Source organism: Phalaenopsis equestris, unplaced genomic scaffold, assembly GCF_001263595.1.
Source record: "Phalaenopsis equestris unplaced genomic scaffold, ASM126359v1 Scaffold206200, whole genome shotgun sequence".
Taxonomy (NCBI): Eukaryota; Viridiplantae; Streptophyta; class Magnoliopsida; order Asparagales; family Orchidaceae; genus Phalaenopsis; species Phalaenopsis equestris.
In genome coordinates this window covers 456,027-472,364 of record NW_018225623.1, presented here as the reverse complement: position 1 = coordinate 472,364, position 16,338 = coordinate 456,027, and the positions used below count along the sequence as shown (strand labels likewise).

Here is a 16,338-nt window from a genome sequence, read left to right as displayed (position 1 = left end):
AGCGGTACCCTCATTCCAGTTTTTTTGTTGCGCCCGTCACCTCCAGCCAATCCCTCGACAACCTGCCCCCAACCACCGTCCACCACCCTCACTGCCAACCTAGGGTGTCTTCGATGTTTGTATTGTTGTTATTCTCCTATTATCAAGAGTCGGTGTTTGTAGTCCTTCTGAGTTTCGACAATAAAATTATTGTTTTCTATTAGTTTGGGTTTTTTATTTGGTATCATTTGGTAGCAGAGTCAACCCAACCCTAATCCTATCCTATGGTTCCCTAGCTCTGCCCACCCAAACCACCCCCACCAAAATATTTCTGCCCTTAAAGCTTTGACGAATGAGGTCGAAGCTTCCCCAACCCTAGAAGATTGACGTGGCAGCTTTCATCCCATGGTGTCGTAGCAGCTATAGTACCACAAATTCGATTACTGTAGCGGAAACAGTAACCACAAATCTTTTCTTGCCTTTTTAGCTCCCCCTCCTTTTCACTCCCTTCCATAAAAAATCTCCTCCCTAATCATTGCCTAACTTATCCACCACATTCTACTTCTATCCTATTTCAAATTCCAATTTCATCACACCCCCTCTTTAATCATTGCCCAGTCTATCTCCTAATCTCTATTATTTATAGGTGTTTCTGAAAATCAGATAGTTTTTGGATGAGTGAAGAAATCTGAATTCTACCTTTGAGGCGTTTTACCCTTGTGAGGGTTGTACTCGACGATAAGAAGGTGCTCCGGCTGTAACTCCTTTGAGGTGGTGACCGTCTCCAAGGGTTCGAGTGATGTTCCAACTATAGCTTAACCTCGACGAGTCATTTATTCTTCCAAAACCCCCTCTGACCCCGCTTCTAGCAACTGCTAACCATTTCCAGGTCTCCAATCCGCTGCTTAGCCGCGATCCACCACTTTCATTTGTTGTTACCCACCTCTCTGCTCCTCAAAACCCGCTATCCACTCCCTGTTTTACCCTGTCACTGACCTTAAGTCCGTACCGAGCTACTGTCATCACCCTCACAGCACCTCGCCGACAACAACACCCTCCTTTCAGCCTTCTGTTGCACCCGTCTGCTCCAAACAATCCCTTAATTGCCGCCCGACAGCCATCCACCACCCTCACAGCCAACCTAGGGTGTCTTCCGTGTTTATATTGTTGTTATTCTCCTATTATCAAAACTCGGTGTTTGTAGTCCTTTTAAATTTTAACAATAAAATTATCGTTTACTATTATGGTTTGGGCTTTTCTCCGGTATCACAAATACTTGGTACTTCAAAGGCAGGTCAAGTCCATCCGTTTGAGCCAATATAAGGCTGAGGGAGAGCCCTTTCTACAATGACTCATCCGATCGGGCCGTTTCACGGCAGAAAGTGCTTTAAATCCTTGTATAGAATTTATATTTTCTCTTTGATTCATTGTATCTACTAATCTTTAATCGAACTGAGTCATCTGTAATGAATATTATCTCTTAGTTGAATAAAAAATATGGTTATAGCGCTTTAGTTTACGAGATGATTTGATTTTTTTAATATAGTTCTATTTATCTAGAATACTGATTTATACCATCTTTTCCTTATGACAGTTAAGGTCCATTAACTTAAAAAAGGAATTTCCACAACAGTTATCTCATTCTAATCATCGTTTACGCAATGTTTACTTTCTTTTTCACCATATATGTTATTTCCCATGATGATCATATGTTATTTGTTGAGGTTGAGTTACTAGGAAAAGTGAAGATGTCCTATGAAGCATAACGTGAATATATCTTCGATTCATCTATTCATCTATAGACAACAAAAAAGGACGAGATACTACACTTGCTATATAATAACAAGTTATTACTTTATCACAACCAGGTCTCACTCATCCTATGACTGTCACTTTAACAAGAGCTAGTAGATATTTTTAATTTTTATTGCATCGCCACTTGGGTGATGTTGAATTCCTTTGATAGGATGATGACGATGATCATATTCCTGAGGCAGCGGAAGGTTTCATGGTCGATTGGCCTCTTTCGAGAGCTACCCGCAGAACTTACAAGGGAGGCTTTGTACAGCTCTCTAGGACTGGTGTTCGCTTCAAGACCTTAAAAAACAAACCTCTACTTCACCTCTTCGAAGGATGATTGGTTGATCAAAACAAAGTCGAATCCCTTAGTCGTGTCAAAGAAGGTAAATTAGTCAGCTGAAGAGTTCACCAATTGCAACATGGTGTGGGAAGCGAAGCTTGATTTAACCCAAGTACATTGATGATATTACTCTGGAAAAAACACTAGCTCGTAAGTGCCAAATTTGTTAGCTTTGGTTTTCACTTCTTACTCCTGGTTCACCTTTTTACCTCAACACAAATATTTGGTCTAATTTTAAAGAGTGACTGAACCGGTCGCCATAGAGTGTTGCTAAGGTGTGAACTGTCTAAATTGCTCAGGCATAAATTCGTCAAGTGTCACTTTCTTTTCATTCGATAACTATAGTCTTATTTCTTTCTTTATACACTACGGTGGTTAGACAAAAGATCTCACTCATTCAGGTAGCAAACCCTATATTAACTCTATTTATCCTTCTACCATAGTCATCCAAATAAAACGAATGAATGAGCTAATTTTCATTGCGAGAAAAAAGGCTTTTGAGAGAAAAAACGAGTAGTGAGTTGTCCTAATATCCTCTAAAGATGCTTCTTTTCAAGGACCTCAGGAGTGGAATCTTCGAGTGAAGCTTTTGCCCAGCCAAAATAGGGTGAAGGCGCCTCTACTGTGCCCATGTACGTGGCTCTTATTTGTCGCGTCCCTCCGACAAATGAGCTAACAGGTCTGGCGAGTGGCGAGGAGCCTCCTACAGATGAGGAGGTTGACTAAAGACTTCTTCAAAAGTCCCCACAAAAGCGGAAAAGGAAGGCGGCGAGGACGAAAAATCCAGGTTATGGCTCCCCTCTAGAAAAAGATGAGATGAAATCCCGAGTATGGAGAGCGAGCTCTGGTGGGAATGACACTGGGCTGGAATGTCAAGTCAGAGTATAGGGCGTGTCTCGCCTATCACGTGGGCTCGACGATTCGCTTGCCTTATTGTGAAAAGCTCTTGATGACTTGAACAAGGACATCACGTTGTTGGAGGTGATGCGACTTCAGACAGTGAGCTAGCAGATCTTCCATTTTCTCGTAAGATCTTATCGGAGGATGATGCAAAATCTCTCAAATAAGAAAAAGAAGCGAAGGGGCCACGAGAGGGAAGCCCTCATGTTGAAGAAGGAGAATGAAGAATTGATGTCAGCCCCTTCTACTATGGTCGAATAGCAGAATCCAACTTAAGGAGCTTGATGTAGCAAACTAGAGAACGAGTTTCAATGAACTGAGGGAACAAAGGGCAGCCATGAAGTGGTATAGCAAATCATATAGATTAAGAAAATAAATTCAAAGGATCAATACATGAACCTAAGCAAGAGCTCATTTATGGCCTATCATAAGAGCTCAATAAAAGAATATATTCAAATTTATTTTTCTTATTTAAATTTCAATTTTAGTAAAAGTTTTAACTTTTTAAATTTGAAGGTTTGTATGGGATTATCATAGAAAAATAAAAAATAATTTAAAAAGGTATACACATTTCTCCATTAATAGCCCCCATCTTATCTTTCAAAAATTTTCTCATTCTTTGACTATTTTTTTCATCATAATATCTATAAATAAGATGGCTCTGTAATGAATTATTTCAGTTGTTGAATAAAATATTTGAGTAAAAAATTTCTATACTTTTTCTTGGTGTTTGGTGGCTTCAAATGTGTCTTTTTTTTTACGAGATTAGGTAGTTATCATTGTTCTATTTTTAATTTTATTTTGTTATTATATTAAAACATGTTATCTATTTTATTAATACCCTCTCAACGTGCTTAGAATCCTAAAATATCATCTACTACTCTACCCAAGCCACAAAATCACACTAAAAATCCTCTAAGAAGACATTTGTCAAGCTAGACAAATTAAAACTCTGTCTTATTATCTACCCTCTGACATCCATATGAACAGTACCAAACTTAATCATCTACTTGAGATCATAACTTTACATCATAAAGCAAATATCCATAAAAATCTCCAATCAATTACCCAAATTTAAACAATTTCCCTAAATAAATCTTCCAAATCAACCCAAACTAGTCAAATTTTGACTAATCTAGGCATTCCAATAACCATACCATACTAAACTATTAAACATTCCACCTAAAACTTCAAATCTCGTCTTTAAATGCTAAACTAAAGATTCAAGGCCTTTACTATCTTTTGATCCCACTAAACGGGCCGCCCACTACCATCAATAAGACTCCTAAGGGATTCACTGCAATGTTATCTAAGAGTGTTAAGCAGAAGGCTATTCTTCAGAAGAAGCTTATGAGTAATGTTTGTTATTGTCTAGCACACCAGATCAAGAACCACACTATCCCAAGAATAGGTGAATATAAAAAAACTTAAATAGTTGCTTACCAAATCTGAGGAAGAGAGCGAGAGTGAAAAGATAAGCGAAGGGGTGTATGAATGCATGATACCATATTTTAACAAACCCCTCCTTTTTTCCTTATTGCATTTTTTGGTTTTATTAAATGAAAACACATGTATTATCTTTATTCTTTCTTATCAGTACAATTTATCATTTTTCTTGTTCAAAAGTTAGAATCTCATGTGAAATCATTGTAGTTATAAATATCATTCACTCATATGAATATATTGAATGTTAAGTTCACAGGATATTATTGCTTTGATGAGATAACATACATTTTTGTAATCAATTGAGTGAATCAATATATAGACCTTTTGACTAACTTGAACTTGGGAAATGAGAGAATAAATTATTTTGAGTTGCTTCTTGACAAGAGAATAAATCCATCATGGCGTATTTCATTATGTTTAATTAATAGAAACTCTTTCGAAATAGTACACCGTGTTTAAGTCTTATACTATTCATACCCTCTATAATCTATTGGTCAAGTTGTCAACTTTAACAGGTCATGTCTCTCCAAACCTATTAAGCAATTCTCGTCTCAGTCTTCACAGAGGTAATCATTTAATCTCATCGTTGTGATAACTCGCACGCTACTCAATGCGGATCTTATCCCAAATGGGGGAGTCTAGCCTTTAGGGTTAGACCTATGTTTTGAGAGCTGAAGGCAGAGGAGTTTTACAATACTTGAACATTGCAAGGTGAGTAAGAATAGTACTTATATAATTACGGTCTGATAGATATTGCTAGTCTGATGTTAAGAGTTTTTGGACTAACGACCTTTGTTTAGATGATCTAACTATTATTATCTAATGGGTAAGGCTTAATTGTAATCCAATGTTTGATCATGTGGATGCCCATTAGCATTGCTACCCGAATATAGAATACAGTTGTAATGACACTAGGTGATGAAGAAAAAGATATGTTGGATATTTGTGATACTTGTTACAATATCAATTGATGTTAGTCGGAACACAAACATCTTCACATGAAGTTGAAGTGTTATGTTGTTATTAGTCGATTCGGCCTCATTAATGCGACATTCATTGCTCACACCAGTTCCTTGCCTTGATTGAGTATAAATAGGAGGGTCTACTTATATCCTTAGTAAAGAATCTAAAAAGAAAATAAAAATAATCAAACAAGTGAGATGTGTTATGAGCTTTAAGTGAAGAGGTTGGAGAAGGGATGAGAACAAATCGAATGACTCGTACTCACCTTCTTACCATTAAGTTTCTTGTTCGTTAATATTCAAAAGAGTGAATTTCTCTTTTGATGGCTTTGAATATCAGCTCGTAGATGTTTTTGAAACTGGCAACTTCAAGTTCGCTTGACACATGACGAGACACCCCAAGAAAGTGGTCATATCACTATGATTCGACAACTCTCCTTTATTATGGGTCTCTCCTCAAGTTTAGGGATGGTGGTTTTTGTGTACTCAAATACAAGGTAGGACAAGGTACAACTAGTGTTTCATGCCACCTATTTGCTCGTAGGGCTATGTTTTAGGGAACTTCACCTTTTGCAGGGGTTCAGCCTATGGTCGTCACATGGTGGATAAACGCAGTAGATCTTTTCACCATCTACTCATTTATCTGATCACTGCAATGATCATAGCTCTTTACTCCTCCATTGGCATCCAAAATGATTGTTCTACAGCTAGGGCTGTCAATTTGGCTCGTTGTTCGTGAACAGCTCGTGTTCGTCTCATTAAGCAGCTCGTGTTCGGCTCGTTCGATAATTATATAACTTTTTATATAACAATATATTACATATATTATTTATATAATAATATGTTATATATATTTATGTCTAAGTTTAAATCATAACATCTCATGTGGCAATGTGATTAGTGTCTTCTTTTGTATAGGTTTGACCCAGGTTTGAATCCCACACTTTACATCTATTTTTCTTAATTTTAGTTTAATGAGCCAATTTCGAGCCGAACACGAACACACTGTTCACGAGCCGATTTCGAACACGAGCTATTTCGAACGAGCCGAACACGAGCCAAGCCTGAGCTCGCTCAAGCTCAGCTCGTTTACAGCCCTATCTACAGCTCGACATTGTTCGAGGATTCAGACCTCACAGGAAAGACATCTTGATTCAATAGAGAGTGATGAAAAGGAGCCTCTCATTCAACGAGCAAACGAATATAGGAGTCGGCTACACTACCTCAATATTTTAAAAAAAATAAATTTAGTCAAGTGGCTTAGAAAGATGTATTTACCTTTTTATATGAATTAAAATTACTTTTTACACATGTACTTATTTTATGTTAGTAATGAATGTATGGCAACTTGCCTTATATTCCTTTTCTAAGTCGGTGAATTTTTTGTTGTAGTAATTTTTAGTATTAGCCTTATCTGGCTCAGTGAACTAGGATTGTAATTCCCTTCACTCGACTAGAATGCTAAACAAACTTGATCCGCCTGTGGCGAGTTCCCTGAGCCTCAATTAATGTGAGTTTGCATCTTCAGATTTTAGAGAGATCGGACATTCTTTAAGAATAAAATGTTCAAAACATCTCCACTCCATATTCTGGTACTTCTTTACCAGTATAGGTTTGGAACTTATACGCTCTAGAAGCTACTCATTTGTTGGTAATGTACACCAATCTAGCTTTCCAACGACTTAGTTCAACGAGACTCCTCTTCAAAACTAGACACAACAACCACCCTCTATTGTGCAAGTTGTATTCAACTGGTAGTATTGCTTCAGTCTCGTTCAAAAACATGAACAGTGTATGTCTAACCACAGTTGATAGTCATTTTAACCGCCCATAAAACTTATGGAAGGAGGTCAGCCCACTTCCCTTTTGTTCCCTCAATTTTCTTCCTTTATAGATTTAATATCAATTTATTCACATTTTAACTTGCCTATTCGTCCTAGAGAGATGTATTGAGACGAATTTAATGTTTATTTCTTAACATTGGCAATAGTCTTTGATTCACTTGTCAACGAATTGTATCTCATTGTCTGAAATGATTACTATAAGTTGTATCGAAAAATGAGTTTTATCCAAATGAAACTGTGAATGACTTCTACGGTAATCTTGTTTAATGTTGTCGCTTCCATCTACTTAGTGAAATATCCTATCCTCACTAATATAAATTTCATCTATCAATAGAGGAAGGTTCGAGAATATCTCGCCCCTACATATAAATAGCTGGAGGGGCTCATGGTAGCTTATAACTTATGGGATGGTATTAGTTGCGAGGCAAATTTTTGGCACTGTTTGCACTTTCATCACATCTTTCCTGAGGGTTGACTAGAAATACCCTTGACTAAATATCTAATTCGTCAAGATTTTCCCCTAGAGTGACTTGCATTCAACCAAATGTGTTTCCTTGAGAATGTCAATGACTCCTCCCACTCACTCACACCATAAGTACAACGACAGTAGATCTACATAAGAGTTCTTTGTTCAACAAGAGATATTGCATAACTTTGATCCCGAATCATCTATGATCCTTCACTTTAGTGGCAAGCTCACCTATTTCAAGGATTTGATGAAATAGCAAGCTCACCTTTTTCTTTCGATTCCCACTCTAGCCATACCACTGCAAAGAGATACATCAAACTCTACTCAAATAGAGATACAACATGAAATTCGTCGTCTACAACAGAGACTAGCCAAGTTAGATAATGGGAACTAGAAAGAGATTACCTCTGATCATGGTCGAGAGAGTAGTTTAAATGCAAGCTAAAATGCAAGCTAACAAAGCCAGAGGAGCACATGATTGCCAGATATCTCGGAGAACTAAAACCCACTAATAGCAATGTGGTACAGCTACAAACATACGGGAAGTTGGGGATGTCCAGACACTAGCCCTGAAGGTGGACAGACACTAGAAGCAAAGTACGCAACAGCACCGTTCAGACAACCACCTTCAACTAAGCAGTCACCTGCAATTGTTACAGTCAACAAGGGTATCTCGGGAGGAAATAACAGAATTGAATAAGAAACTGACAGGGCAAATCAAAACAGGAAGAAGCCATAAAAAGATAGATCTGCCAATACAATGCCAACCAGAAAGTATTTACAATGTCATGACCACGGTCACATTGCCTCCAGTTGCTCAACAAATCGCGTGTCACCCTCATAAATCAAGGCGTTGTCGAGGAAGTTGATGAGGAATCAGAGAAGAGCCCAGAAGAAGAGCTTCAGCTCCACAGAGATGAAGTAGAAGCACTAGTCGTTTGATGAATACTATAGTTCGAGCCCATGCGAGACCAATCCTGGCTATAGCATAACATTTTCCACATCAAGTGTACTGTCAAAGGGTAGCTGCGAGAACGTGGTATCCACACTCATGGTAAAAAATTTAGGATTAGATGCACAGAAGCATCCCTAGTCATATTCCTTTACTTGGCTGAAGAAGAGAAATGAGATACGTGTAGATTAGCGGTGCCTAGTTGAGTTCTCCATCGGAGACCAAACACACAAACAAGTATGGTCCAACATGGTTCCTATGGACGTTTCACATTCTATTAAGCAAACCTTAGCAATTTGATCGCAAAGCTCAACACGACGGGCTCAAAAATACTTATGCTTTCAAGAAGGATGGGAAACGTATAGTTTTACTACTTGCTAAGGAAGCCAAAGGCGGGAGTGATACAAAGGTAGCAATAATTCCTCGTACAAATTTCCTGCAATTAGCCAGAGATGCCCCTGTAACACTAGCATTAGTCCTCGAAGGAAGCGAGGAAGAAAGAGGTGCCAACAATACTGCAACCATTGACACAAAACTTTCAGGATTTTATGGTCGGCAGCTTACAAAGGGATTACCACCACTAAGGAATATTCAACACGTCATTGACCTTATACTAGGATCCGTATTGCTAAACCGACCAGCCTACAGATTAAGGCATGCTAAGTACAAAGAACTACAACGACAAGTGCAAGACCTCATTACACGGGCTAGTCAGAGAAAGCACTAGCTTGTGTGCGATCCCAACCCTGATGATGCCCATAAACGATGGATCGTGGTGAATGTGCACAGCAACTAAGCTATCAACAAGATTACTATTAAATAATGATTTCTCATGCCCCGCATAGATAATCTCTTAGACCAACTACATGGAGCCACTATCTTCTCCAAGATAGACTTGCACAACAGATATCACCAGATATGAATAGAAGTCGGGGGACGAGCGGAAGACCGCCTTCAAGGTGCGGGACAGACATTATGAGTGGACCGTTACGCCTTTCAGTTTGTTAAATGCATATACTACTTTCACGAGATTGATGAACCGGATACTCCGACGTCGCATTGGAAAATTTGTCTTTGTCAAATTTGACGATATTCTTGTATACAGTCGGTCGAAGAAAGATCACTTGCATCACCTGAAGGCAGTATTCGAGGTATTGGGAGTCAAGCAACTATATGTTCATTCGAAGAAATGTCACTTCATGACAAGTCAAGTATGTTTTCTGAGTTATATCGTGTCTGTTGTAGGCATACAGCTGGATCCTATAAAGATAGAGGTCATTATCAGCTGCGTCATACCATAATCATTCACCGAATTGAGGCAATTCTTGGGGCTGACATCCTTCTATCAAAGATTTATCAGAAACTTCAATATTATCACCTCTCCTCTAACGGAACTTGTAAAAAAGAAAGAATTTAATTAGACAGCAGCAACCCATGACACTTGACATACTAAAAGATAAGATAACTCGGGCACTTGTGCTAGCCCTACCTGACTTCAGCCAACTTTTCGAGGTAGAATGTGATGCCTCTGACGTGGGGATCGGAGCAGTACTAAGCCAAGGAAGACACCCCATCACTTTCTTCAATGAAAAATTGAGCGAGACCAATACTCAACCTACGACAAGGAATTCTACATCATCGTGAGAGTTCTGGAACACTGGAGTCATTTTCAGTTGACAAACGAGTTTACACTATTTACAAATCACAATACCCAAAAATTCCTCAACAGTAAGAGCAAACTAAAAGGACGACACGCCACCTGGGTGAAAATTCTAGCCTCTTTCCAGTTTAAGTTAAAACACAAGCAAATGCACTGAGTCCTAAAGACCTATTAATAGCATCCATACATGCTCGAGTTGTGGGCTTCAAGTCATAAAGGAACCATATGAAACAGATAAAGATTTCAAAAACATATGGGAGCAGTGTCATAAAAAGCCAGCAAGGCAATATTACCGCACAGATGGATACCGGAGTCAGTTATGCATCCTCTGATGTTTACTAAGATAGGCCATCATCCAGGAAGGCCACATTGGAGGACTAGCAGAGCATTTCGGAAGAGACAAAACCCTCTCCCTCATATGAGAACACTTTATTTGGCCAAAACTAACAATAGATGTAGAACAACATGTCAAGCAATGCAAGATTTGTCATCTAGACAAGACAAGTGCTCAGAATGGCGGATTATACACACCACTTCCAATACTAGAGGCATCGTGGGTGGGTGTCAACATGGATTTTGTGCTAGGACTTCCAATAACTCAAATGAACAAAGATTTCGTAATGGTTGTAGTAGACAGACAATCCAAGAAGGCCCACTTTGTACCATGTCGCTTGACACTAGACGCCTCTAACATCGTTGATGGGAGATTGTAAGGCTGCATTAAATTACCAAGGCCACCACCTCCGACAGAGACGGCAAATTCCTGAGCCACTTTTGGAGGACACTGGGAAAGCTCGACACCAAACTCCAATTCAGCTTGGCACCACATCCACAAACAGACAGACATACAAAGGTAGTAAAACAGAGCCTCAATAATTTCCTCAAGTGTTTCGTGGGAAAAACATAAAATAGTAGGATCTTATAATAGCCCAAGCTGAGTTCGTCTATAATCGATCCATCAACCAAACTATAGGACAAAGTCCCTTCGAGATTCTATATGGGTGCAATCCGCTCACGCCACTTAAATTGGTACCACTCCTGCCATCTTCGAAAACCAGCAAGGATGTCACAGAACGAGTTCACAAGAACCAGAAGCTCGACGAAGAAGTTGGCAAGGAAATTGCTAAGTAGAATCGAAAATATCAGGCATAAACAAATACATCCAGAAAGAAAGTAACGTTTCAGAAAGGTGACCTCGTATGGATTCTGTTGAAAAAGGAGAGATTTCCTACATGTTCATTTGGAAAGCTTAAACCGAAAGCAGATGAACCTTTCAGAATACTACAGAAGATAAACAATAATGTATCTAAAATTGACCTGCCTGGGAACTACAACATTTCAACTACATCCAACGTCGCCGGCTTAGCACCATACTTTGAAGAGCCTAGAACTTCGACAAACGAGGTCGAAGCTTCTCCAACCCCGGGAGACTAATGTGGAAGCTGTATGCACCCCCAAGCAAGGCAATCCCGTGGGAACCAGATTTGCGCAGAACTTCACGGGAACCACGATCATTTAATCTTTCACTGCCTGGGAACTACAACATTTCAACTACATCCAACGTCGCCGACTTAGCACCATACTTTGAAGAGCCTAAAACTTTGACAAACGAGGTCGAAGCTTCTCCAACCCCGGGAGATTAATGTGGAAGCTGTATGCACCCCCAAGCAGGGCAATCCCGTGGGAACCAGATTTGCACAGAACTTCACGGGAGCCACGATCATTTGGTCTCTCGTGGTCACACACAAAGGCGGGAGGGGGGCCAATCTTTCGCGACCCAGGAGGTCCTCTCGCGAGTTTTCTGCACAATCTTCTTCTGAGTGTTTCTTTTCTTTGAATTTTTCTTGTCTTTTCCAACCCTTTTCTTTTGTGTAGAAGTGGGAGGCTATAAATAGTAGTCCCCTATAGGTGTGGGAGGCGATTTTAATAAGAGTTGACTTCTAATCTTCAGTGTGGAGTCTCTTCCCTCTTTTTAGGGATGTAACCGACGACAAGTGGTGTTTCAGTTATATCCTGCTCTGAGGTGGTGTTGTAAACTTCAAACTCCTTCGCTACTACACATAGATCCCCTTTTCCCTACGACTCCCCTAGCCACCTACCAACCCCACATTCCTTCACCACTCTACCGCCACCCCTACTTCCTCCACGATCTCGTTGTCCAATCCACCTACAACCAACCACACACAAACGACTGCCCACCCTGCCGACGTCGCTATCGCCTTTGAATCCCTTCCTATACTCTAACTAGAAATTCGTCTATTATTGTATTTCTCTTTTGTTTGAGTTGTGTCGTATCACTATTTTTATATAACAAAAATTTATTTATTTTGTATTATGCCACATCCCAACTAGTGCTGGTATCAAATGGTTTAGCGAGATGCTTCAACTCCCATCTTCGTCGAGTACTGCTAGGAAGATTCCTACGATGTGAATCGCCTGGCCACAAGGAGGTTTATTGCAGGTCTCTTTGACCAAGGCTTCTTGTCTCTAAGTTATGAAACATTACACCACAAACTTATTCAATTTTTCTACCTTGATTAATCCCTCAATCAAGCTCCGGAGGTAATGACATAGCTCCAAGTCATGACCATGATTCGGATGGTCGGCATAGTACTTTTGTGAATTGTGCAAGTATCCTCCTGCCTTCATAGGCATCAATTTGCAAAAGTATTTTTTGTTTTAAATGGCCACTATAATCTCTATCATAGAGGCTATCAAAGGAATCATTTGCATTATCAGATGGGTTGGAGATGATGATTTTGCGTTCAAATAATGATCTACTCGTCTTTGTTGATATTGAGTATGCCCCTCCAATGGGCGAATTTTTTCTTTGTGCATAGATAAAGGCTTGTTGTTGTGTTGTGTGCATGGAACCATTCCTTGAAAGGATGAAGTCGTTGCTCCTCAAATCTCGGCCTTATTACTATCGGTCGCAATGAAAGGAGCATTCCTCAGTCAATTTATGGAAATTCTTCTTTGATGGTCATCTCTTCGAATGTTAGGGGTGTTCGAATATCGGCGGAGAGTTATACTCCTTCATTGATATGTGATTATTTGCGAATTCTAGCAACTCGTATAAAATCCATGGGAGTTACAAGCGATTTTTTATCAAAACAGAGATTCTTTTAATCCCTATGCCACGGCGGCATGGGCGATTGCAGATTCTAAGTATCATATTTTTAGCATCCTCGAAGCAAGTCACAAAAACTCACAAGGTCTCTTCAGGTTCTTGATGAACTCATAACAACGTTGTGAACTGTTTTGAGGCTTATGGACGTTGGCAAATAGTGTTACGAACATCCTTTTGAAGTCCATTAATTAGATTAGTGCTTCCAATGATAAGTTGTTAAACCATCTGAAAGTTAATTACTTCAGACATATACGACCCTTCAATGTATCATTAATCCTTAACAAACACAATAGATTTGAATGATGTAATGTGGTCATATACGACCCTTCAGTGTATCATTAAGTTTTTCTATTTGTATGACCCATCTTCTTATTTGTGGCATAATACGTGCTCACAACACCTTTAAAGATGTTGAATCCTATTTTGTCCATAGAATCACATCCAAGGAATAGGGGCGAGTAGAATAGAAGAGGGTGAAGAAGAATGTTATCTAGAATTAATGAGGTTCTACCAGAGATCCCCCTCAATATTTAATTTGCCCTTTATATAGGGGTATTTTCTCCATATAAAATGCACATAGACTATGATTACAGTTAGATCTCTAGGGATATCTAGCTATTTAGATATGTATTTTCCTGCCTCTACAGAATTAAATTATATTATCTTTGATTTACTATCCCCTTGTGATTGTTGCATTTGGATGCCACCCTGTATAGTCACATCATACGTTCAATTGCCATTCTTCCCTGAAAATTTCCTCCCCAAGTTATGGAGTCGTGGACGACTATCGGATCACAACTCCATGGTTATCTAGCATTCACCAATCTATCCCTCTATGCTCGAGATTCTTCATTCGGTCACTCATGTCCAGCATGCTTGCTTGGCTATTCCTATGCAGTCATTCACACTCAAATGACATGTGTTCGAGTAGGTGTGCATTCCTGCCACCCTTGATTAATTGGACTAGATCTCCTAGCAGGCCTCGATTAGGAAAGAGGCCCATTAAGCCGATCTCTACACCTATTGTTTTGACGCCAACTGTTTTTGGCTATTTAGAAAGAAATGAGGAATTGATGCAATAAATGAGAAGCTTATTTGTTCATGGCATATCCTCATCCTCCTTAAATGAGGGTATTTATAAATTCAAGAATGCTTAATCAGTTTCAAGTTGATTAGCATTTATATGTCATGGGTGACATTAAATGTTATCTCAAGGGAAACATTTAATGCCGCACAAGCTACGGGCAATTCCAGATGTTGCCTCTTAACAAGGTTAACACATCTCCTTTCCCAATTTATGCTTTTCAGAACTTCTTTTATTACATCGGGAAAGAAAATCCTTTTGCAATTGTAAACATAATCAATTGAGCAGTCATCTCCTTCCCTTGCTGAATCATAGATCACCAGTACAATTACAGATTGATCTTAGTTTTGAGACAAATAACAGAACCCACTCCTAATAGAGTACAAATCAGCATACAGAAGCATCTGAGAAGCTAAAACCAGCATCTGACCGAATTAAGGATTACAGCCTAATTAAACCAGAAGAATACATTCATTAAACTATTAAAATACCAAAGGGGCAACATTTAACGACTAAGTTTGAAATCAAAAAAAGATTCAAAGGGCTTTCTGAACACTTTAAAACTTACAAAATTGAACAGAAACAGACATAAGCCAACAAACCGATTCAACGTCGGAAAACAGTGGTCGATGCCATAATTGACTGCGCCGGGCAAGGGAGCTGCCATGGCTTGAGGAGCGGATCAGGGATCTCCATTACCATGCTGCTCGAAGCCTCTAGAAACCCAAGCAGCGAGTTCATGGACCGAAGCCTCTCCGTAAGCTCCATCACTTGGGCCCTCATAACACTGTTCTCGGCCTCAACCCTAGCGGACCACTCGCTCCTCAACTTCACCTGCGCCAAGATCTGGCTATTCTCCTCCCGTAGGTTACCCACCTGACTCACGAGATCATTCAAATGGTTCTGCTTTCTAATCCGAGACCTCCTCGCTGATTCACGGTTTGAGAGCATCCGTTTCCGCTTCTTCTCATCAAAATCGAGCCGCCTTTCTTCCTCCGTCGACATCTAAAAGTTTGCGAAACGATCGTGTATATGACTAGGGTTAGGTCAGCAGATCACATAGAAGAAGTACAGGAATACAACGGAGAAGGATTGAAGAAGGTGGATTCTGCGGAAGAAAGAGTTAGAGTTCATGAATGCCGGAGATGGGTTGTTATTGGAACTATCAAGAAATCGAAGAGATTGCCGAAGAAGGGGTCTTGGAACAACAGGATTTTCCTCGTATTGGAAAACGCAAACAAATTCGATCCAAGAACCAATCAACGAAATGGCAGAGGAGACGGTGAGGGAGTGGGAAAGCAATAGTGGGGGAGTTGGAAAGAGGGGAGAGGAGGTGTATTTATGGAAGGCGGGAGGCCATGGAGAGCTTAAAGAGGATGGAAGAAGAGAGGAAGAAGGCGACAAAAAGTGGAGAGGGCTATTGGGGAATGGAGATGAATCGCCAGCGGAGACGAGAGCGGTGGGATGAGCTGGTAGCGGACGGCTCCGGGATTCTAAAGTGTTCCGCGCAATAGACCGGCGGCGGTTGGAGCCACATGTCAAATTTTTTGCCACGCGTCCTTGAATTGTTGGTGAGTATTTTCTGATGTTTTTATTTTAGTGACAACTTGATCCCTTTTTTTTTCAATAAAAAATAAAATATATTTTATATTTTTGATTATCGAATTTTAGGACATTTAAATAAATTTCACGATTGTGATATGTTTAGGCAGCTTCACATGTATTTTTATTTAATGAATGCACGATTTTACTTGACCATAATAATATCTGAA

The 16,338-nt window shown here is 39.7% G+C and overlaps 1 protein-coding gene across 1 annotated transcript; it reads right to left on the bottom strand.

Annotated features, from left to right (window-relative positions):
• Positions 1 to 14,855: 14,855 nt before the first annotated feature.
• Positions 14,856 to 16,035, bottom strand: LOC110036416 (bZIP transcription factor 53-like). The gene has a single exon (XM_020740853.1). The coding sequence runs from the start codon at positions 15,569 to 15,571 to the stop codon at positions 15,173 to 15,175; it is 399 nt and encodes a 132-aa protein (XP_020596512.1). The 5' UTR covers positions 15,572 to 16,035; the 3' UTR covers positions 14,856 to 15,172.
• Positions 16,036 to 16,338: the final 303 nt, after the last annotated feature.